General features: G+C 38.9%; 1 protein-coding gene across 7 annotated transcripts in view; it reads left to right on the top strand.

Annotated features, from left to right (window-relative positions):
* The window catches only part of LOC130908901 (cadherin-18), a 425,189-nt gene extending 402,144 nt beyond the window's left edge, over window positions 1–23,045 (top strand). For 5 of the 7 annotated variants that reach the window (XM_057824823.1, XM_057824822.1, XM_057824821.1 and 2 more), the window contains 2 exons: window positions 8,568–8,819; window positions 22,243–23,045. In XM_057824823.1, coding sequence (XP_057680806.1) covers window positions 8,568–8,819; window positions 22,243–22,763 — 773 coding nt within the window. In that variant the 3' untranslated portion in view covers window positions 22,764–23,045. The other 2 variants (XM_057824825.1, XM_057824826.1) reach the window with 2 other exon arrangements.
* Window positions 23,046–23,858: the final 813 nt, after the last annotated feature.

The following is a 23,858-nucleotide window of genomic DNA, read 5'->3' as shown; positions in this document are numbered from 1 at the left end:
ACTGTTGTCAAGTCCGACCCTTCCTAAAAAGCCGTGTTAAAGGCAAGCTAGGCGCTAATGACGCACAGCTGCACAGCGTCTCTCTCGCTGTTTGATGACGTAATTGCTGCATGAATTCCGATTTGAGATAATGGACAGTACAGACCGCCGCGACAGTCTGGAAAAATGTGGCCCAGATCGGATTTGAACCACATACGAAAGTGACCCAGATCGGATTTAAAATGGTCCAGTTCTATGAGACTTGTCACGTTCAGACCGTCAAGTTAATGCCTCACTCGAGTCGGAAAAACATGAAAAAACCGGTTTCGTGCATTAAGACCTGTAGTATGAACGTAGCCTTTGTTACAGTAGTCTGTTTTATCAACATTTTTGACTCATTAAGTTCCACCTCATACGTGCGAACAGCCATTACTTCAACGGATCTTTGTAAAGTACTGAGCTGTTATCTGATTAGTCTCTGCGGCGTGAGTGTGATATTTTTATCCTCCATACTAAAGCGTCCCCCCCGCAGCGGAGGCCATCGTGTTCCTGCAGCGCTTTAATGTCCGCTTCAGCACATCCTGGAAGGGAAAAAAGTGCTCCGTCCACTTCAGTGCTCTCTCTCTGAGGCGAACGTGTCCTGGGAGTACATTTTTCATTCTTCTACATCCAGAGATAGTCTGCTCGCACACCTCCAGGCCTCGCAGCTACTTTCACACTTTTTTAATGCCTTGCCATGTGCGGTGTGCCACTCAGACCGGGACATACTGTTATCATCCTGTGCAAACCTAGCATGGCTCTTTGGGCTTAAAAATACAGAGCTGGCTAAACAATTGCAATGCTTTATAGCATTGTGTTCTATGGTGGCAGATGTGCCCATCAAAAGTTTTATATGTGCAGAAGTTCTATGTACTGGGTTGTAAATGGATATACGGCACATGGTTATATAAAGTTTTCTGACTCATAGCTGCTTGTTTTTCACAGGGTAACAAAAGATCAAATATGTATTGATTCATATACAATACAGTGGTTTTGAAGATTTTTTTGTTGTTCTTATGTTCACATATTTTTTGTTTTGCTTTTGTATTTGTTCCATAGGCTTCAGTGATTGCTACACTATTTTCCTTTATTTTGATTGTAATTCAATTAAAAACAGGCAACATCTATATTCTATTCTGTCAATGTTGGGACTTGTTGTTGCACCATTTTTATTTTGGTTTTAATTGCACTTTCAACCACTAGATTTCAGCACACTATTTTGTGCTTGAGCCTGTAAGTTTGACTAACAATGAAGAATAAAACCAAGTTCATCCTAGGCAGCTCATCTTAGTTGGAACTTTTTCTTTTATTTTCCTTTTGCTCCATGGCCTTCAGCGATTGCAACGTTATTTTCCTATATTTTGGCTGTAATTCCATGGTGAACCACTAGAGGGCTGTACACTGTTTCTGCATGACTCTGTAAATCTGGCTAATAAAGAAGAATGAAAACAATGAATATCTGTATTCCATTTTGTCTTTGTTAGGACTGGTTATGATTGCACTATTTTTTATTTTGGTTCTAATTCCACTTTTAACCATTAGATGGCAGCAAACTATTTCGTGCATGAGCATGTGAATTTGACAAACAAAGAAGAATGAAAACAAGGCGTTCATCATAGGCAGCGCATCATAGTTGGAACTTTGACCTTTTTTAATTTGCTCCATGGGCTTCAGCGATTGTTACATTTTCCTTTATTTTGGCTGTAATTCCATTGTAAACCACTAGAGGGCTGAACGTTGTTTTTGCCCCAATCTGTAAATTTGGCTCAGGAAGAAGAATGAAAACGAACGAAAAGTCTTCCATTTTGTCATAATTGACACTAGGTATTGTTGCAGATTTTGTTTTGATTCTAATTCTACTTTCAGCCACTAGATGGCAGCACACTTTTGGCTTCAAATTTTGTGCGGGAGTCTGTAAATTGGACTAACAATTTGACAAAAAAAAAAGTTTAGCATTTTATAGCATTTAAGCTAGCGTACTTTTGCTATGTAAGTTAGCCATTTGTTCTTTTGTTGTGAATAGTTCCTTAATTATTTTTTTTCATGCTGCTTGAGGCTCAGCTCAGGTCTTTTAATTTTTTTCATGTTCCTTACCCGACCTAACTAGTTCATCGATTAATCGACTACTAAAATAATCGATAGCTGCAGCCCTAGTTATAACTAGAGGCGTGCAAAATTTCCGATTCTTAGATTATTCGCGATTTGGCCGTGGAAGATTCGAGAACGATTCGCAAACATCCAAATTCCGATTATTGAATTATACCAGGTAAAGCGGAAATAAAACGCAGTCAGCGCGGTCTTCGGGACGCAATGAGGAACGGACCGAGAGTAAATATCATGTGCAGCTAATGTCGCAGGGTAAGAAAAAGAAAAACAATCATACTTGACTGCGGCCGTCAGGCACTACAAACAGCGCCCAGTTGCTAGTTGCTACAAACATAAGGCAACATACGGCTATGGTAGATATCACATATATCTAGACTAGATGTGAAATGACAGACTTTCCCACGCTAGTAAACAGGCGCAATCTTACAGCAGTAGACTTCTCTAGAAGGCTCTGTTGTAACGAACCTAATTACTTTTTATCTAAAATACCCCTAAATCGGCAAAATCTTGACTTGAATCTATCTTTAAATGATGAAACAGTTTTAAAACTTTCACATGTCGAAAGTAGACATGAGGGAAATTATGGAATAACGGGCGCAATTTTAACAACTTTAACGGTTGATTCACAACATTAAATGACCTCCAAACATAGCAAAGGTTACTATGTTTTTGTTTTGTTTTGTTTCATTTTGTTTTTTTGAAAAAATGGGGAAAAAAACATGAAAGGTAACACTAGTTACTTACTCAGTACTCGATACTCAAGTTTAGGGCTGCAGCTATCGAATATTTTAGTAATCGAGTAATCGACTGAAAATTCTATCGATTAATCGAGTAATCGGATAAAACAAATATATTTTTAGGTGAAGAGCAATTATAAATATACATGAGAAAACAAGACATTTCATCTAATCTTGAACCATTTTTAGTCAATAAATGTCTTTATTTTCGATGTATATTGTTGAAAACAGCCAACAATTGCATCTCAGATGTAACTAGAATTTAAAAAAAAAAAAAAGACTAATTCACTGCTTTCACTCAAAAATTTTTTAGATCTTATTGAAAAAAAAATATATATATATCTTACCTAAAAATGCCGTTACGCTTGATAACACACATCACTTAAAAGTTAGGATTTTTTCCTACGTGTTTCAATTGAATTTCTCTTTGTGTCAAGCCATTTTTAAGTTCTAGTTAAGTTTTAAGTTAGTCTAAACTGTAAGTCCTGATAGGATTTTGAGTTTTTGCAGTGTTCAAAATAAATGTATGATACAGGCTGTATTGGAGCACATTAGGGACCAGTGCTACTTGGTGTTTTATCCAGCAATGACTACTGAGCTAAAATTGATAGTTAGCATGATTAAGTTTTTATTTTACACCCTCATCACTCCACAATGCTATGTTATGTTAAAGCCTGTATGTAAGACACGTTAGCCACGCATCGACAGTGGTCATAATTAATTGAAACCTAGCCCTCCGCAGGACTAACGTTACGTGAGCTAGTAGCGACAGTAACCTTAATCTTATTTATTAGGGTTTAGCGCTTTTTATTAGCGCTTAGCGCTGTACTGCTTTAAGATGGCGGCTGTTTACTAACGCTGCCCAGACGCGGCGCATCTAGTTCAACATACATGTGATCTCTATGAGACGCATCAGACGCTACCTGTACCAACGTAGCATCGTGCGGGCTAGTATTTAGCAACGTCGGCGTCCTTTGTGGCGGCTATCGGCTGCAGTAAAGTTTTTTTTTCCCTTCTTCCTCCCCGCACGTGACAGCGCGTTGTCCCGCATTAAAAGTAGTCCGAGCAAAACGTGATGCTTAGAGCTGTCAAAATAAACGATTACTCGAGGTGAATGAAATTACTTGGATCAGTTTTTAAACTCGAGTTACTCGAGTTGCTCGAGTACTCGTTTCAGCTCTACTCAAGTTACTTACATCATTACATTAATTGAATTAGTTTAAAGCTGCTGATACAGAATGGGGACTTGAGTATTTTATTTACTGTTTTTAACCGGTAACTTGATACTAAAAAAGTAGTTTGTTTTATTTAGCCTGAGAGGATTCTTGAACAATTTTGGAACGAATATACAAAATAAAAACAAAAAATGGGGGGAGGGGGGCATCAATAATCGATTTATAATCAAATCGGAGTCTCTGAATCATAATCGTAATCGAATCGTTAGGTGCCTAAAGATTCCCACCTCTAGTTATTACCCACATCTGCTGTTAACCACTAGACGGCTGCGCACTATTTTTGCTTGAATCTGTATATTTGACTAAATAGAAAGAACAAAAACAGCAAGTACCTGTATTTTAGTTTGTTTTATTTGTATTATAGTGTCTGATACATGTTTTCTTTCCCGATAAAATTCACGGAACCAAAACATGCTTTTACGCTACTGTTTAAGACGCATGTTCCAATTTGTTTCATTCCTCGTAAGTGGCCATATGCATGTTTTCATAGCCATCAGCGTAGGCTTTTATATGTACTTTTCTGCTCGAGTAAGTGTACATTCATGGTTTGCAGCGGACAGGAATATCCATGCTGTTAAGTGGATCAAGACCTGTTTTTTCCTGCTAGTAATTGGACATACATGGACAGCAAAATATGCTCTCCTGCTCGTAATGGCGATGTTGTAGTAGTGCTTGAAAAGGCACGGCGGGAAGTGAAGTGCAAAGTAGCCCCGTTGAAAACCTTTAACGAGGCTGCGAGTCGCTCCTCGGAACACGTTCGGCCTCTTTGCTGATTACCTGCAATTCTCTACACGCACACAGCACAAGTCTTAACTCCACAGATGGCCGTCACGCCGCGGCGTTAATCAACAGGCGAGCTTCTCGCCCGCCCACCTGCGCCTCCGATGTCCTCATTGATGTGCTCGGCGTGTAAAAACACACAATCGTCTGGGTTATGAAGACAAATCACGCCGGAGGTTTATTCAGTGCACAGCTTGGAGTGGAAAAAAACCCCAGTTTGGATGGATTTGGACGTTTATTACCGTCAATGACACGAATGCTAAGACACGTCTCATCTTATTTGCTCGTGTTCTCACATCCCCCAGGATCTCCTCGCCACCCGCCCGTCAAGCGTGCTGATTCGCTGATATGGCGAGTCCGAATTAATAACGCTTGAAGTACGTCTTGTCATTCTCACTGTCCGTCATCGCAATTATTCACACAAGATTGGCGAGGGAGGGCTCACAGCAAATAGGGGGCGCCAGAGTAAAAACATCCAGATTAATTGAACTGCTTTGTTTCTTAACGAGTTGGCCGCCATGAACGGGAATAGAATAGAATGAACGTTCGTTCATTCGCTGCCATCCCTCCCACTTCAAGCGGATTGGACGTCTACTAGTGGAAAGAGTTAATTTGGCAGATAGATGAATATTTTAGACTTTTTATTTTAAGTATATTTTAATTTGGATATTTGTTTTATTATTAAAATACTAAAGCATAAAGCTTAAACCGATAAACAACGCCTTCTTATCACGGAAGCTCACCGAGTGCGTCATACAACTGACTGAGCAAGATTGACGCACCAACCCTCGCAATCAGTTCTCCCGGACAGTCCAGAACAAATGGCGGGACGCTCTGACCCAACACACGGAACACCAGAGAACGCCCGATATATAACTGATAAGACTCAAAGAGCTCCTTTGACGCTGAGGTGGCAAAATCCACAACTTTCGTTGCCCTGGCAACAGTAACTCTCAAATCCTCCTGTCCAATCCACAAACAGACAATAATCCAAAGATATCCCTGCCCACAGCTCGCCCCACGAAAGCCTTCAAAATACTGAATGTTTAACTAAGCGTTGTCATTTTTTCTCGGGAACCTTTTGTTGACGTGTGATAGGGTCACCTTGCCTCCGCGCCTTTGTGTTTCTGTTTCGCCTTGCCGTTTTGATCGCTGTCGACCCGAATAAATTGTTAACTTCTTCTCGGTGAGCCTTCTTTAAACCTTTCAAAATGGAGTCAGTACAAAGGGTTAAGACTAGTGCTGTCAAATTTATCGCGCTAACGGGCGGTAATTAATATTTTTAATTAATCACGTTAAAATATTTGACGCATTTAACGCATGCGCGGAATGACCTGCTCATGCATTGCCTCAAACAGATTACAATGACGCCATTTTTTGCACATTGAGAGCTAAGAAGCAGAGAAAGGAGTGGACACAGGCGTTTATTGGACCTCGCCGTTTATTGGCATTAGCTTCAGCAACTCCTTCACAACAAACATAACTGTCATTTAGGCAAAGCACAGCAAAAATAATATTCCTATCTCTCAAAAAACTAATGTTCTCAAAAGGAAAAGCGCTTCAATCTGTATTAATGAGGCTCAGACTTTGGACAAACTATTCAAAGATTTTGTTTAGCTGTCATTTAGCTCGACAAATACACTGGATGGCAATATTTAGTCACAATATACAAACTATCAGAGGTCTCGTATGTTGTGAAGCCAGCACTCAAATGACCGTGAAGTACAATGGATGGACAAGTAAACAGGGAACTACGGCGTCAGTCGAGGGACAAAACACACTTATTGGCTTGATTTCTAAATTGCTATTGACACCTTGTGGTGTATTTCAATCACTACCTTACATAGTTAAAGACACTGTGGAAGGACGGCAGGGAGCCCATGTGACGTGACCGCTCGGCGACGTCAACAATGGCGTGCTACTAGTTACGGTTAGGTATTTTTTAATTGAAAATATTCCAAATTTTATTAAAATGAAAACATTAAGAGGGGTTTTAATATAACATTTCTATAACTTGTACTAACAAGCTTTATTTGGCCATCACTGCTCCCTTAGGGGAGACAGTCAACCTCTGCTGCCACCTGCTGTCAGACTGTTGTCGTCCAACATGCTTCCTGACATGCATTGCAGCAATTAAAATTCATGATCTGTGCAAATTATTTCTTCAGTTACTGTTTCAGTTGTTTCATTAATTGCTAGTTACTGTATTTGGTAACACTTTATTTGACAGTGGCGCCATAAGCCTGTCATAAGACCATCATAATTATGACATGACACTGCCATGAGTATGAATGAATGCTGATGACAAATTTCATTTTGTGTCATGCGCCAAGTTATGTCACTTTTGAATGGATGTAAAGATCCAAGGTGGACATGAATGGAATAGTGATATTAATCATAAAGTCATTAATGCCCATGATAGTGTCATGTCATAATTATGACTGTCTTATGGCTGTCTTATGGCGCTGCTGTCAAAGTGTTACCTATTAACCCAAATAAATCAACAAATAAATCGCACTGGACTATAAACCACAGGATTCAAAATGAGGGGAAAAAAAGTAGCGGTTCATTGTTCATTGTCAGAAAAATACCGTAATCGATTAACTCGAGCAATTCGAATCAAATTTTGCTGTTTCGAGTATTTCTTTAATTGGAGTGTCATTATAACGGTTTGTTTTGAAAGGGTTTGCATTTAATTTTTTTTTTTTTGGGGTGGATAAACTGCCCTCTAATGGCAACAGTGAATATGACATAACCCATTTAACATGGGTGAATACACCTGCTCCCTGTTAAGACTACCATAAGCAATTTTTTTTTTTTTTTATGCATTCACAATTTAGTTTATAGGTATGGTTTTTGTGGGAACGTGTGTTTGAATGATTTGTTAAGAGTATTGTTAATTTTTTTTTTTTTTTTTTTAGCATTGTATAGCATTTAAGATAGCAGACTTTTGCTACTTGTCAATTGTTCGTTTGTTTTACTTAGAGCCTCTTTTTTTTTAATACTGTTTGAGGCTAAGCTCAGGTATTTTAATTTGTTTTTAAATAAAAGTGCAATTCTGCATAGTTTGAAGAAAAACTTAACATTTTATTTTGTGTTTGTATTTCATGCACTTTAGAAAGTGCAATCTTAGCGAGCATTTGTTTTACATCTCCTAAAATTTATTCTGCAACTCATTAAATGTTCCTAATCTGGTTACTGAATTATATGAACTAACTAGTTGATAGATTAATCGACTACTAAATAATCGATAGCTGCAACCCTAGAGTATTTTAGCCTTGTTTATATATATATATTTTTTTTTTTTTTATCATTATTATTATTTGTACCTACTGTATTCTTAAACTACAGTGGTATTGTTTTTTTTAAATTTTATATAAAAAATATATTTTTTGTATTAATATTTAAATGTTTTTACTGTATTGTAGTATTTTTATATTTTCATATTATTTTTTTTTTCTTAAAATACTTTGTTTTTATGGAGTTTTTTAATCTTATATAATTTTAAATGCTTGTTTTTCTATTCAATTTTTCTTTTTTTTTTCACAGTTTTCACTATGACATGAATATTGACAATTTGTCTTCAATCTTTCACAACAGAACTGACCTCATTTTGAATAAACGACTGATTTTCAACTGCAGATTACCAAAAAAAAACAGTGTTTTCCTGACAAACCTTTCAATTTGGCAGACAGCACGGCGAGCATCGTGGCCCGGCGGCGGCGCTTCAACCACCTGACGCAGGAGCTGTACGAGCTGGCCGTGGTGGTCTGGGACAGCGGTGAGCCATCCTTAAGCGGCACCAGCACCCTGACGCTGCATGTGTGCCCGTGCCAGCGCCACGGGAAGATTCGCATGTGCCAAGGCGAGGCTTTCCTCTCCTCAGCTGGGCTCAGCACCGGAGCTCTCATCGCCATCTTGTTGTGCATCGTCATCCTGCTGGGTGAGTTAGCTCAAGGCGATAAATATAAGTGCGCTTTAGATATTGAGACAACACAGCGTCCATTTCGGACATTTCTCGGGTGCCGCCACCAGGGCCGGCCTAGCCTATACGCAGACTATGCAGCTGCATAGGGCCCCTGATTACTAGGGGGCCCCCCAATCTGGCAATTGTTTAATTTATATTCTATTTTTTTTACTACAGTTTGCTTTATTTGACTTTTGTCAGTTTTGATACTTGATTACAGGCTTAAAAAATAAAAGTCCTTCTTTAATTTTGCTCTTTTCCTCTTTTAGAAAAAGGTTTTTCGCTATCTACTATAAGTACTGACAATTATTTGGGGTGAGAAGTTTGAAGAATGCAGTGCAACAAAATCTGATTAATATGCAAAATATGGACACATGGGTTGGATTGCATGTATGGGTTTCACAGTACACTGTGATGAAATAGTGGGCCAAAAATATGGGCCTCTTGGCATTATTTTGCTTAGGGCCCCCAAATGGCCTGGGCCGGCCCGGGCCGCCACGATGACTCCACTAATTGACTACCGTATTTTTCGGCCTAAAAGTCGCAGTTTTTTTCATAGTTTGGCTGGGGGTGCGACTTATACTCAGGAACGACGATATGTGAAATTATTAACACTTTATGATATCATTTCACATGTTATTTTGGTGTTTTGGAGTGACATTGTTGGTTTGGTAAACTTGTTAGCATGTTCTTTATGCTATAGTTGTATAGCCAGGACCGAGCCTTAGCGTCGTGGTGAGGACACTACATTTGCATTTTTGTTGTTCATGCATCATGTAACATTATTATATTTTACACCTATTTAGCATGTTGTTCTCTATTGTATTTTTGTTTTAAATTGCCGTTCAAGATGACATATCTTTTCTATGTGTTGGATTTTATCAAGTAAATTTCCCCCAAAAATGTGATTTAATACTCCGGTGTGACTTATAAATGTTTTTTTTTCCCTCTTCGTTGGGAATTTTATGGCTGGTGCGACTTAAACTCAGGTGGGACTTATAGTCCGAAAAATACGGTACTAACCGATTATTAAATTAATCGACAACTGTCTTGATAGTTGCGTCTTCATTCTGAGACATTTTTGACCCAAAAAACGGTCGAAAACATCTTTTTCGATCATAAATATCGCAATTTAACTCATTGGCTACCAACGACGGTGCTAGTCGTACAATCCATTTTGAATATGAGGCATAAATGGATGTTTAGGGCAACCAACAGGTGTTTTTAATAAAGGTAGTCCCCAGGTTCCGAACAAGTTCCTTTCATTAAGTCAGAATTAACCATTCAAGTAGCCCTAAAAACCTCCTAAATCTCAAAATAACTATCCAAAAACATGCATTATACGTCATATTAATAAATAAAGTAAAAAAAAAATAACATCCCGACTTTTCTCTGAATACATAATTTTTGGTTGCGATTCACATTTCCAGATGAAACGTCATTCAACACATGATTTAATCATTACCTAATTAACTCATTCGGTGCCATTGTCAAGGCTAGATGACCGACCCATTTTGACTGTCGGAATGGATTGGATGTTTAGCACCATCTGTGCACCAAAATAAGTCTTCTATAAGTCTTTATCGCCTCCAAAGAACGTTTATTTGAACTCCCGACTGCAAACTTGTGCGACGTTATGCCAAAGGCAAACAAGTCGAAAACATCCGGTGTCAGCTCCTCCCGCGGCCCGCCGGGCGTTTCCGACCGGACGTGATGCGATGGAACGCGCCGTGCCAGCCGCTGTCTGGGGGTGTTAACGCTTGAGCCTGACGCGTATTCGCGCTGGCTTTCTTAAATCAGGAGAGAAAAAAAAGGCCCGCCTTACCTCGCATCTTTCATCACGACTCTGATAAAAGCACTGGTGACACGTGCGACGGCTGAGAAACACCAAAGACATAAATTGCTGGTTGCACCTTCAAGGTCATTTTCAAGTATTTCCATCAAGTACTTATTCACGGCGATAAAATTCTACTTTTCTAGACTCCTTCCACTAAGGCACAACGGTGGATGAAGTACTCACATCTTTTTACTTAAGTAAAAGTACAGATACAGGTGCAAAAAAAATCACATAAGTAAAAGTACATGTATGTAAAACAAAATTACACAAGTAGAAGCACAAAAGTACTTGTTTTCAAATTTACAAATAAAAAGTACAGTGGGGCAAATAAGTATTTAGTCAACCACCAATTGTGCAAGTTCTTCCACTTGAAAAGATTAGAGAGGCCTGTAATTGTCAACATGGGTAAACCTCAACCATGACAGGCAGAATGTGGGAAAAAAAACGGAAAATAACATCGTTTGATTTTAAAATTTATTTCCAAATTAGAGTGGAAAATAAGTATTTGGTCACTTACAAACAAGCAAGATTTCTGGCTGTCAAAGAGGTCTAACTTCTTCTAACGAGGTCTAACGAGGCTCCACTCGTTACCTGTATTAATGGCACCTGTCTTAACTCATTATCGGTATAAAAGACACCTGTCCACAACCTCAGTCAGTCACACTCCAAACTCCACTATGACCAAAGAGCTGTCGGAGGACACCAGAGACAAAATTGTAGACCTGGACCAGGCTGGGAAGTCTGAATCTGCAATAAGTAAACCGCTTGGTGTAAAGAAATCAACTGTGGGAGCAATTAGTAGAAAATGGAAGACATACAAGACCATGATAATCTCCCTCGATTTGGGGCTCCATGCAAGATCTCACCCTGTGGCGTCAAAATGATAACAAGAACGGTGAGCAAGAATCCCAGAACCACTTGGGGGGACCTAGTGAATGACCTACAGAGAGCTGGGACCACAGTAACAAATGCTACTATCAGTAACACAATGCGCTACCAGGGACTCAAATCTTCCACTGCCAGACGTGTCCCCCTGCTGAAAGTACACATCCAGGCCCATCTGTGGTTCGCTTGAGAGCATTTGGATGATCCAGAAGAGGACTGGGAGAATGTGTTATGGTCAGATGAAACCAAAATAGAACTTCTTGGTAGAAATACAGGTTCTCGTGTTTGGAGGAGAAAGAATACTGAATTGCATCCGAAGAACACCATACCCACTGTGAAGCATGGGGGTGGAAACATCATGCTTTGGGGCTGTTTTTCTGCAAAGGGACCAGGACGACTGATCCGTGTAAAGGAAAGAATGAATGGGGCCATGTATCGAGAGATTTTGAGTGAAAATCTCCTTCCATCAGCAAGGGCATTGAAGATGAGACGTGGCTGGGTCTTTCAGCATGACAATGATCCCAAACACACAGCCAGGGAAACAAAGGAGTGGCTTCGTAAGAAGCATTTCAAGGTCCTGGAGTGGGCTAGCCAGTCTCCAGATCTCAACCCCATAGAAAATCTGTGGAGGGAGTTGAAAGTCCGTGTTGCCCAAATACAGCCCCAAAACATCACTGCTCTAGAGGAGATCTGCATGGAGGAATGGGCCAAAACCCAGCAACAGTGTGTGAAAAGCTTGTGAAGAGTTACAGAAAACGTTTGGCCTCCGTTATTGCCAACAAAGCCTACATAATAATGTATTGAGATGAACTTTTGGTATTGACCAAATACTTATTTTCCACCTTGATTTGCAAATAAATTCTTTAGAAATCAAAAATGTGCTTTTCGGTTTTTTTTTTTTCCCCCCACATTCTGTCTCTCATGGTAAATGGTGTTATACTTGTATAGCGCTTTTCCACCTTTCAAGGTGCTCAAAGCGCTTTACACTACATTGCCATCTACCTACTGGTGACGCAGCACCAGTTCTTGCTCAAGGATACTTAGGCGAGTTTATCAGGGCAGAGAATCGAACCCACAACCTCTTGTGCGACAACTTCTCTACCACTGAGCCACACCACCCCTACCTCTCATGGTTGAGGTTTACCCATGTTGACAATTACACGCCTGTAATTGTCAACATGCTTAAACCTCAACCATGAGAGACAGAATTTGGGGAAAAAACTTCGAGCAGTGCAGGATTTGAGTCCCTGGCGGTGCATTGTGTTACTGATAGTAGCCTTTGTTACCTTGGTCCCAGCTCTCTGTAGGTCATTCACTAGGTCCCCCTGTGGGGTTCTGGGATTTTTGCTCACCGTTTTTGTTATCATTTTGACGCCACGGGGTGAGATCTTCCACGGAGCCCCAGATCGAGGGAGATTATCAGTGGTCTTGGATGTCTTCCATTTTCTAATAATTGCTCCCACAGTTGATTTCTTTACACCAAGCGTTTTACCTATTGCAGATTCATTCTTCCCAGCCTGGTGCAGGTCTACAATTTTGTCTCTGGTGTCCTTCGACAACTGTTTTTGGTCTTGGCCATAGTGGAGTTTGGAGTGTGACTGACTGAGATTGTGGACAAGTGTCTTTTATATCGGTAGTTAAAACAGGTGCCATTAATACAGGTAACGAGTGGATCCTCGTTAGACCTCATTATAAGATGTTAGACCTTTGACAGCCAGAAATCTTGTTTGTAGGTGACCAAATACTTATTTTTCACTCTAATTTGGAAACAATTTTTTTTTTAAATCAAACAATGTGATTTTCCGTTTTTTTTTTCTCCACATTCTGTCTCTCATGGTTGAGGGATACCCATGTTAACAATTACAGGCCTCTCTAATCTTTTCTAGTAGGAGAACTTGCACAATTGGTGGTTGACTAAATACTTATCTGCCCCACTGTATTTATACGTTTTTGGGAGCAAATGAGTTAAGAGTTAGAGTATTCTGATAACTATAGCATAAAGAACATGCTAACAAGTTTACCAAACCATCAGTGTCACTCCAAAACCCCAAAATAACATGTGAAATGATATAATATTGTGTTAATAATTTCACATATGAGTCGCTCCAGAGTATAAATCGCACCCCCAGCCAAACTATGAAAAAAAAAAACTGCGACTTATAGTCTGAAAAATACGGTATTTGCTATAAACAGGCTCTTGAAATTGAGATCACACCTGTGTAAAAAAGAAAAAAAAAACATGTCACAACTGAGTTTTAGTTGCAGACCTAGCCATCCTATAAAAAAAAGTGCGCCGTCATCCCGACTCCCAGAATTTACCATTTCCTTCCCTTCTGCACTATCTTAATGTGATTTTATAACCAAAAAAAAAAGTTTTTTTGAAGCTCGACTCTGCTTATCTACTTGGCGCTGCAACAGTGTCGTCATTTTCAAGCGTTTCTTATCAACAGCCGGCACGCTTGTATTGCCGCATTATAACCACGCTTAAATGAAATCTGTTGTTTGTCCATTGTTGCGACGCCTCTTATCTGTCATTTAGTGAAAAAGAATCTATTTTAAGAGCCGGCTTTTGATTTTGACGAGCCGGATTAGTCTGCGTTGGGTGTAGGCGAACTGAATTCCTTTCAGATGTAGCGCCGCCGTTGTTTTATACGGGCAGATGACTGTGTTCACTCCCTGAGAAGCGCAATTCATAATAAAACTCACAATAACCATAAGATGAACGTGGATTTATATAGCACCTGTCAAGGGAAACATGGAGGCTTTAACAAAAACTAGTAGGGGCTTAACATACTGTATCTACAGTACAAAGATATTTTAAGGGTTCCCACGGGGTCTTAAAAAGCCTTAAAAGCATTGAATTTAGAAATTTGGAAATAATCCCTTAAAAAGTTTTGAAAAAGCATTGAATTTTCATATCTGGGTCTTAAAATCTATGATGTTTGTACAGTGGGGCAAATAAGTATATAGTCAACCACTAATTGTGCAAGTTCAAAATATTAGAGAGGCCTGGAATTGTCAACATGGGTAAACCTCCACCATGAGAGACAGAATGTGAGAAAAAAAAACAGAAAATCACATTGATTTTTAAAGAATTTATTTGGTCAATACCAAAAGTTCATCTCAATACTTTGTTATGTACCCTTTGTTGAAAATAACGGAGGCCAAACGTTTTCTGTAACTCTTCCAAAGTTTTTCACACACTGTTGCTGGTATTTTGGCCCATTCCTCCATGCAGATCTCCTCTAGAGCAGTGATGTTTTGGGGCTGTCCTTGGGCAACACGGACTTTCAACTCCCTCCGCAGATTTTCTATGGGGTTGAGATCTAAAGACTGGCCAGGCCACTCCAGGACCTTGAAATGCTTCTTACGAAGCCACTCCTTTGTTGCCCTGGCTGTGTGTTTGGGATCATTGTCATGCTGAAAGACCCAGCCCTTGCTGATGGAAGGAGATTTTCACTCAAAATCTCTCGATACATGACCCCATTCATTCTTTCCTTTACACAGATCAGTCGTCCTGGTCCCTTTGCAGAAAAACAGCCCCAAAGCATGATGGTTACACCCCCATGCTTCACAGTGGGTATGGTGTTTTTCAGATGCAATTCAGTATTCTTTCTGCTCCAAACATGAGAACCTGTGTTTCTACCAAAAAGTTCTATTTTGGTTTCATCTGACCATAACACATTCTCCCAGTCCTCTTCTGGATCATCCAAATACTCTCTAGCGAACCGCAGACGGGCCTGGATGTGTACTTTCTTCAGCAGGGGGACACGTCTGGCAGTGCAGGATTTGAGTCCCTGGCGGAGCATTGTGTTACTGATAGTAGCCTTTGTTACTGTGGTCCCAGCTCTCTGTAGGTCATTCACTAGGTCCCCCCGTGTGGTTCTGGGATTTTTGCTCACCGTTCTTGTTATCATTTTGACGCCACGGAATGAGGAGGAAGTCTAAAGTCCGTGTTGCCCAACAACAGCCCTAAAACATCACTGCTCTAGAGGAGATCTTCATGGAAGAATGGGCCAAAATACCAGCAACAGTGTGTGAAAAGCTTGTGAAGAGTTACAGAAAACGTTTGGCCTCCGTTATTGCCAACAAAGGGTACATAACAAAGTATTGAGATGAACTTTTGGTTTTGACCAAATACTTATTTTCCACCATGAATTGCAAATAAATTCTGTAAAAATCAAACAATGTGATTTTCTGTTGTTTTTTTTTCCACATTCTGTCATGGTTGAGGTTTACCCATGTTGACAATTACAGGCCTCTCTAATATTTTCAAGTGGGAGAACTTGCACAGTTAGTGGTTGACTAAATACTTATTTGCCCCACTGTAACTTCTTCTTGTCTCATTTCTCCACAAAAGTGTAATTTGTCATTTTAATTGAATAACGTAGTCTAAATAAATAAAAGGGGTGGAGGAGCCAATCATTCCGACAAAATGTCATGCTCTAAAATACACAATTTTTTTTTTACACCTAGCCATACATTTCATATTAGAGAGATGGGGAAATGTAAATTCAACGAAGTCTGGTTGAGTAAACAATCCTTTTGCCTTTGGCTCAAACCAGTGCATAGGAGTGTGTTCAAGGCTTTTTGCGTCGTATGCAAAAAAAAAAAAAAAAAAATGGCAGCTGGGTTTAATGGGCATGAAGGTGCTAGAGTCCCATGCTAAATCATCAAGTCCATAAGCTCCATGAGAGGAAAGAAACAAACTCCCTCCATTGCCGGCGCTTTTCAAGCTGCCTGTATGACACAGCCAGTTGCTCACAAGCCTGAAGAAACAGAAGCTAAAGCCAGCTAGCAAGCTGCTAATGTAAGCAAAGCGACAGCAGCTAACAGTAGCCAGCTACAGTGTATCACAAAAGTGAGTACACCCCTCGCATTTCTGTAGATATTTTACTATATCTTTTCATGGGACAACACTGACAAAATGAAACTTTGACACAATAAAAAGTAGTCTGTGTGCAGCTTATATAATCGAGTTTATTTTCCCTTCAAAATAACTAAAAATATAGCCATTAAACATCTAAACCCCGGCAACAAAAGTGAGTACACCCCTATGAAAAAATGCACATCCCTAAATGTCCAAATTGAGTACTGCTTGTCATTTTCCCTCCAAAATGTCATGTGACTCACTAACGGGTTGACCCCCTACCTCTTCAATCTCTGCAGCAATGCTGACAGCACTCCTGTAACGAGTCACATGACATTTTGGAGGGAAAATGACAAGGCAGTACTCATTTTGGACATTTAGGGATGTGCATTTTTTCATAGGGGTATACTCACTTTTGTCGCTATATTTTGAGTTATTTTGAGGGGAAAATAAATAAACTTTATTATATAAGCTGCACACAGACTACTTTTCATTGTGTCAAAGTTTCATTTTGTCAGTGTTGTAAGGATGTGTGTGGATGAGTGATTGTGCATATGTATATTAGTATTTGTGCGCGCATGCACACAAAAGAAGTTACAGAACTCTGCAGCTGGTCTAGGGAGAAGAGATCAAGGGCATGGGAGAAGGACCATCTGCGTGGCTCTCCCAGGAGAAGGGAGGGTGGGGGTACAGGGGTATCGGGAAAGGGAAAGGAAAAATTATAATCAATTACGCCGAATCAAAAATTTAACATGTCCAAATACAGTTGGTCGTCAGTCAAAATCGTGCTCATCAAGGCATAGGTAAGACCTCAGTTCCTTCAAGTCATTTGGCATCAGATGATGTCCACCTTTCTCCATCCTTCCTCGTACTGAACCGTGTTCTCACGGGATAAGTCACAATCCGAGCTTTCACCAAGTCCTCCGAAGCCTTGAATTGCACTATTTGATCTGTGGACAATTTGTCAATTTCCTTGAAAGCTGCCGTCTTGGAAACTTTCCCTTACAGAAGGTTACCTCCCGAGCCAAGCAGAAGAAACCCCACGACCATCACGCCAAACAGCCAAATATCCACGATATCTTCCACGGATAGGACAGTGAGACAGGCGGGCTTCCAGTGGTCCCATGATTTCCTCACAAAGTCCGCCACAAAGGTCCCATCCGGGCAGGACGGCTCTCCTGGGGCGCCTTGTCTTGTTGAAAAAAGGACCAACTAATCAAATGCATAATTCAATATGTCGTTATAACAATTCTCGATACATGGGTCAGGAAATAATTTATAAGTAATAAACATAAAAGCAAGCTATTTTCCATCCTTCTGCTTGTGAATTAAAATGAGTTTGTCGCGAGCAGACGTCCAATCCATTTGAAGTCTCGGTGACAGATGTCAAGGAGGGAAGACAGGACAGACTAGGGTAGGGCAGGGTAAGTGCGACTTTTTGGCTGCCATGAAATGACTTTATCACGAGAAGACATCCAATCCGTTTGACTTGGGAGGGATGGCAGCGAATGAACGAATGTCCCAGGTCAAACGAATTGGACGTCTATAGCGGTCAATGGCAACCAATGAGTATACATTTTGGTCATTTCAGGTCATTTGCTGTTGATTTTCAGTCACTCCCTGTTGATTTTGGGTTACAGAACAGGAAGTATGGCAGATTTGATAAATTTATCAGCAATTATTCAAACACTTATGAGTATCCTAAATTTTTCAGGCGTGGCTTGAGCCCTTGTTTTGAAATTTGAGGCAAAATTAGACCTCCTGAGTTAGCTTCAGATAAGTGGGTGAAAAAAAAAACTGCCATTGCACTTTCAGCTATTTACGCAAACAAAACCAGATTAACTCATTCACCGCCATCGCGCTACATTATTCATCGTTCTTACTCCGTGACTGCCCGACAGTCCAATGAGCCGATCGCATATGCAAATGCACGTTTTCCCTCTCTGGCGCCATGTGGCGTAAATTAGAAAGCGACGCCCACGGTCGTCAAGTCGACAGCTTGCGTCACCGCCGTCAGCCCGAGCGTGTTATTGATTTACGACTCCTCCGCGCTTGGAAGGTTTTAACTGTCCCGCTTTTTAAAAAAAACACACACAAAAAAAAAAACAGATCAATATGCACATAAAAAACAGCGTGTGGTGACGAGACCCGACGTTAGCGTTGTGAATTAACGCACACTTCACGCCGTGATTAGCATGAACAACACAGCGGCTGTATTTTAATAGGATTGTATCCAGTTAATTTAACACGATAGTCACATTTATTTATAGAAAGTACTCGACGACCCCGTGAGAAAAACAATAACATAAAACATAAGCATAAAAATGTGAGGCTCGTAATGCTAATGAATAGCAATGCGTTGTTTAGAATGTCATCAATGCTTTGTTGTTGGAGATAACTCCCACTTTGCGCAACAGAGATGAAAAAGACCAGTAGAAATAATTTACAGTCTGAAAAAATCATAATGAAAAGACCCATGCATGCTGTACGGATAAGTCTCACAGGTCATATATGCACACAGTGACATAAAAATACAATACAAAGACAGAATAATACACTTTTATAGCATTCATATTGCCCATTCACAGGTTTCTCGCTATAGGAAACTGACGCATAAAATAGAAGAGAATTAAATTCTCCCAATTTAAAGACCAAAACATTCCCCTTCTCCAAATAGCACTATTGAAAATATATTAGCATTAAGCTAAGGCTTGATAGAAAGGCTAACACGAGACAGCATCGGTTTTATGTTTAAAAACCTCAAACAACTGTTCCTTATTTGAGTTTTGTGCATGTTTAAATATGTATTTGATATTTATTTAGACATCTTTAATGAATTATCACTGCTTTTGGTTTGATTTGTTTTTCTCAATGTAATTATCAACCAGCTTAATGCTAACATATATTGAAAACTCTAAAGAAAGGCTAACATAAGATTGCATCAATGTTATATTATTAAAAACATCAAACAACTGCTAACTGTGCTACTTTTTAAAATGTTTCGTACATTTTAAAGCTGTATTTGATACATATATTAATACATATACTTAAATTATTGAGGAAAAGCTGAAAAAAATTCAATGTAATTATCAACCAGCTTAATGCTAATGTACACTGGAAACCCCCATTGAAAGGCTAGCATAATATAGCGTTGATGTTATATGTTTAAAACCCTCAAACAACTGCTAACGCTGGTATTTTAAAAAATGTTTTGTTATTTTTTTAAACACCTATTTCGTAGGTTTATTGATACATATTCATAAATTATCGGGGGAAACAAACGAAAGGAATTTCAGTGTAAATATCAACTAGCTTAATGCTAACATATCATGGAAACCCAATAGAAAGGCTAACGTGAGACAGAATCGATGTTATGATTAGTGACGCAGGTCATATATGCACACAGTGACATAAAAATACTTTTATAAAATACTTTTAAAGCTTTCATATTGCCCATTCTCAGTTTTCTCACGATAGGAAACTGACGCGTAAAATAGAAGAGAATTAAATTCTACTAATTTAAAGACCAAAACATTCCCCCTTTCCAAATAGCGCTATCGATAATACGTTAGCATTAAGCTAACGCTTGATAGAAAGGCTAACAAAAGACAAAACCTTAAAAACCTCAAACAACTGCTCCTTTTTTGAGTTTTGTACATTTTTAAATATGTATTTGCTATTTATTGATACATATTCATGAATTATACCTGGTTTTGGTTTGAATTTTCTTTTCAATGTAATTATCAACCAGTTTGATGCTAACATATTCAAAAGTTGATAGGCTGACATGAGACAGCACGGATGTTATATTTTTAAAAACCTCAAACAACTGCTAACTCTGTTACTTTATAAAATGTTTTGTGCATTTTTAAACATGTATTTGATAAATTTGTTCATAGATAGGCCTATTCATAGATTATCGAGAAAAAAAAAAGGGGGGGGTCAATGTAATTATCAACCATTTTAGTGCTAATTTATAGTGAAAAACCCCATTGAAAGGCTAACATGATATAGCATCGATGTTATATAATTAAACACCTCAAACAACTGCTAATGCTACTATTTTTTTAAATGTTTTGTACTATGTTTAAACATGTATTTCATACATTAATTGATACATATTCATAAACTATCGAGCGGGGGGAAATTCTATGTAATTATCAACCAGCTTAATGATAGCATATAATGAAAACTCTGTAGAGAGGCTAACATGAGACAGCATTGATTTTTATATGATTAAAAACCTCAAACAACTGCTAACTCTGCTACTTTTTAAAATGTTTTTTTTTTTTATTTATTTATTTTTTTTTTTTACATTTTTAAACATATATTTGATACATTTATTAATATATAGGCCTATTCATGAATTATCGAGGAAAAAAAGGGGGGGGGTCAATGTAATTATCAACCATTTTAATTTTAAATTTATAGTGAGAAACCCCATTGAAAGGCTAACGTGATATAGCATCGATGTTATATAATTAAACACCTCAAACAACTGCTCACTCTGGTATTTTTTTAAAAACTGTTTTGTACTTTTTTAAACTCGTACGTCATACTTTTATTGATACATAATCATAAATTATCGAGAAAAAAAACTGGAAAATTAAATGTAATTATCAACCAGCTTAATGCTAACATATTGAAAACTCGATAGAAAGGCTAATATGACTATGACAACTGCTAACTCTGTTACTTTTACTTTACTGTTACTATGTTTTGTACATTTTTAAACATGTATTTGATACATTTATTAAGATATAGGCCTATTCATAAATTATCGAGAAACAAAGGGGGAGGGAATCAATGTAATTATCAACCATTTTAATGCTAATTTATAGTGAAAAACCCCATTGAAAGGCTAACATTATATAGCATCGATGTTATATGATTAAAAACCTCAAACAACTGCTCACTCTGCTACTTTTTAAATTTATTTTATTTTATTTTTTTACATTTTTTAACATGTATTCATTAATATATACAGTATTAATAAATTATCGGGGGAAAGAAGGAAAAATATTCAATGTAATTATCAACCAACTTAATGCTAATTTATTGTGAAAAACCCAATTGAAAGGCTATCGTGATATAGCATCGATGGTATGATTAAAAACCTCAAGCCACTGCTAACGCTTCTGTTTTAAAATGTTTGTACTATTTTCAAACATGTATTTCATACATTTATTGATACATATTCATAAATTATGGAGAGAAAAAAAAGGGGGGGAAATTCAATGTAATTATGAACCAGCTTAATGCTAACATATAATGAAAACTGTAGAAAGGCTAAAATGACACAGCATTGATTTTATATGATTAAAAACTTCAAACAACTGCTTACTCTATTAAAAGAAAAGTTTTGTATATTTTCAAACATGTATTTTATACATTTATTGATACTTATTTATAAATTATCGGGGGGATTCAATGTAATATTCAACAACCTTAATGCTAATTTATAGTGTAAAATCCCCATTGAAAGGCTAACATGATATAGCGTCAACGTTACAACTGCTAACCAAATGTTTTTTTTTTGTGTTGTTTGTATGTTTTATACGTTATTAGAAATGTATTCATCCGTAAGATTTATTGCCCATCACTAGTTTTTGAAGTAGTTTTGGATTTGATTTTTTTTTTTGCTGTTTTCAGTGCTATTATAATCAAGTAAATTATTCATGGATTGGTAAGATTCATGGTTGGTATGAAGACCGCCAAGTAATGGCTTGAAACAAGAGCTACTTTCAGCATGAATCAGTCCTTTCCACTCACGTGACAGTCATGCGTTTTCTCGTTTTTCCCTACAGCCATCGTGGTTCTGTTCGTGACCCTGAAGCGCAGCAAGAAAGAACCTCTCATCATCTCCGAGGAGGACATCCGCGAGAACGTGGTCACCTACGATGACGAAGGCGGCGGCGAAGAAGACACCGAGGCCTTCGACATAATCGCTCTACGCAACCCGGCCGCTGCCGAGGAGCTCAAGTTCCGGCGGGACGTGCGCCCGGAGGCCAAGCAGCTGCGCAACTCCGGCGGCGAAGCCCGTGGCCGGCGAAGCCCCTCGCTGCAACTGGACGAGACGGACGTGCATGAGTTCATCAAGCAGAGACTGGTGGAGGCCAACATGGACACCAGCGGGCCGCCGTACGACTCGCTGCAGACCTACGCCTACGAGGGACAGGGTTCACCCGCGGGCTCAGTCAGTCCTTTGGACTCTCCGGGGACGGGAGCCCTGTCGGAGAAGGACTACCCCTACCTGGATGACTGGGGACCTCAGTTCCAGAGACTAGCGGAAATCTTCGCCGAGGCGGAACTCAACGCCAAGACTTAACCGCTTAAATCGGAACCAAACCGGATTGAAAAAAACCTTTTGGAATCTTTGCCGACAAAATGAAGTAACGGATCTACTGTCCAGTGCTTTTTACCTTCAAAACTAAGAGTTCTTTCTGTTTGTTTGGATTTTTTTTGTCCTGGTGTGGAACTACTATGAAGATGAGATTTTAAGAAGAAAGAACAGCTCTATGGGGAAAAATGAAAGGGATATTTTCCTTGTGTATATTTTTTATTGCTTAATAAAGTTGCGATATCCACGTGGGTGGATACTACGTCAGAATGCTCACGCTTGTTTTCTTCCAGATCCCAACGGATCTCCTGATCTCCGTCATCTGGACGCTCGTATGTACCGCGGCGTCAGAGTTAATTAAGGAGGCATTTTACAGCATGTGTAGGTTTAGGGCGGGAATATTGCAACGGATGGACGTAACAATACTCTGTAGGGCGGTAGACCGGAGAGCTAGCGAGGAAAGGATCCTCGCGGCAGAATCCAGATGAAAGGGTTTAAAATAACGATTGTTGGAGGAAGTCCCAGATGGCAGAGATGTGTAAGAAAGCGCTTACTTCAAAATGTGGAAGGACGATTCCTTTTTTTTTTTTTTACAATACAATTCAAAATACCGTCATTTTCCGACTAATACCGTATTGGCCCGAATATAAGACGGTGTTTTTTGCATTGAAATAAGACTGAAAAAGTGGGTGTCGTCTTATATTCGCGGTCTAGACGTTATACCCATTCACGACGCTAGATGGCGCCAGATATCATTGAAGCGATGTTCTGTCATGACAGATCTCAGCTACTCTCAAGTTGAACCAGTTTGCATTATTTTATTGCAATGTTTTTCCTTATTCAGATTTGTTTCAAGACTAGTTACAGTTAGACTTCACTTTGATGGTTAATGCAGTTATCGCAATTTTGTTGTTTTATCACAATAGATCGGTTTATTTACATTTCAAAAACCAGAAGCCATTCATTTACAAATGTGGTTGCACTTTAGTTTACATATTTAAATGTTCAGATATTAAGATTTTAATGAGGCAACATAACATGCTTTTTCTCTCAAATATATTGTTATAATCATTTGTTTTAGAT

The sequence above is a fragment of the Corythoichthys intestinalis genome, chromosome 20, assembly GCF_030265065.1.
Source record: "Corythoichthys intestinalis isolate RoL2023-P3 chromosome 20, ASM3026506v1, whole genome shotgun sequence".
Lineage (NCBI taxonomy): Eukaryota > Metazoa > Chordata > Actinopteri > Syngnathiformes > Syngnathidae > Corythoichthys > Corythoichthys intestinalis.
This window is presented reverse-complemented; position numbering and strand designations above follow the sequence as displayed.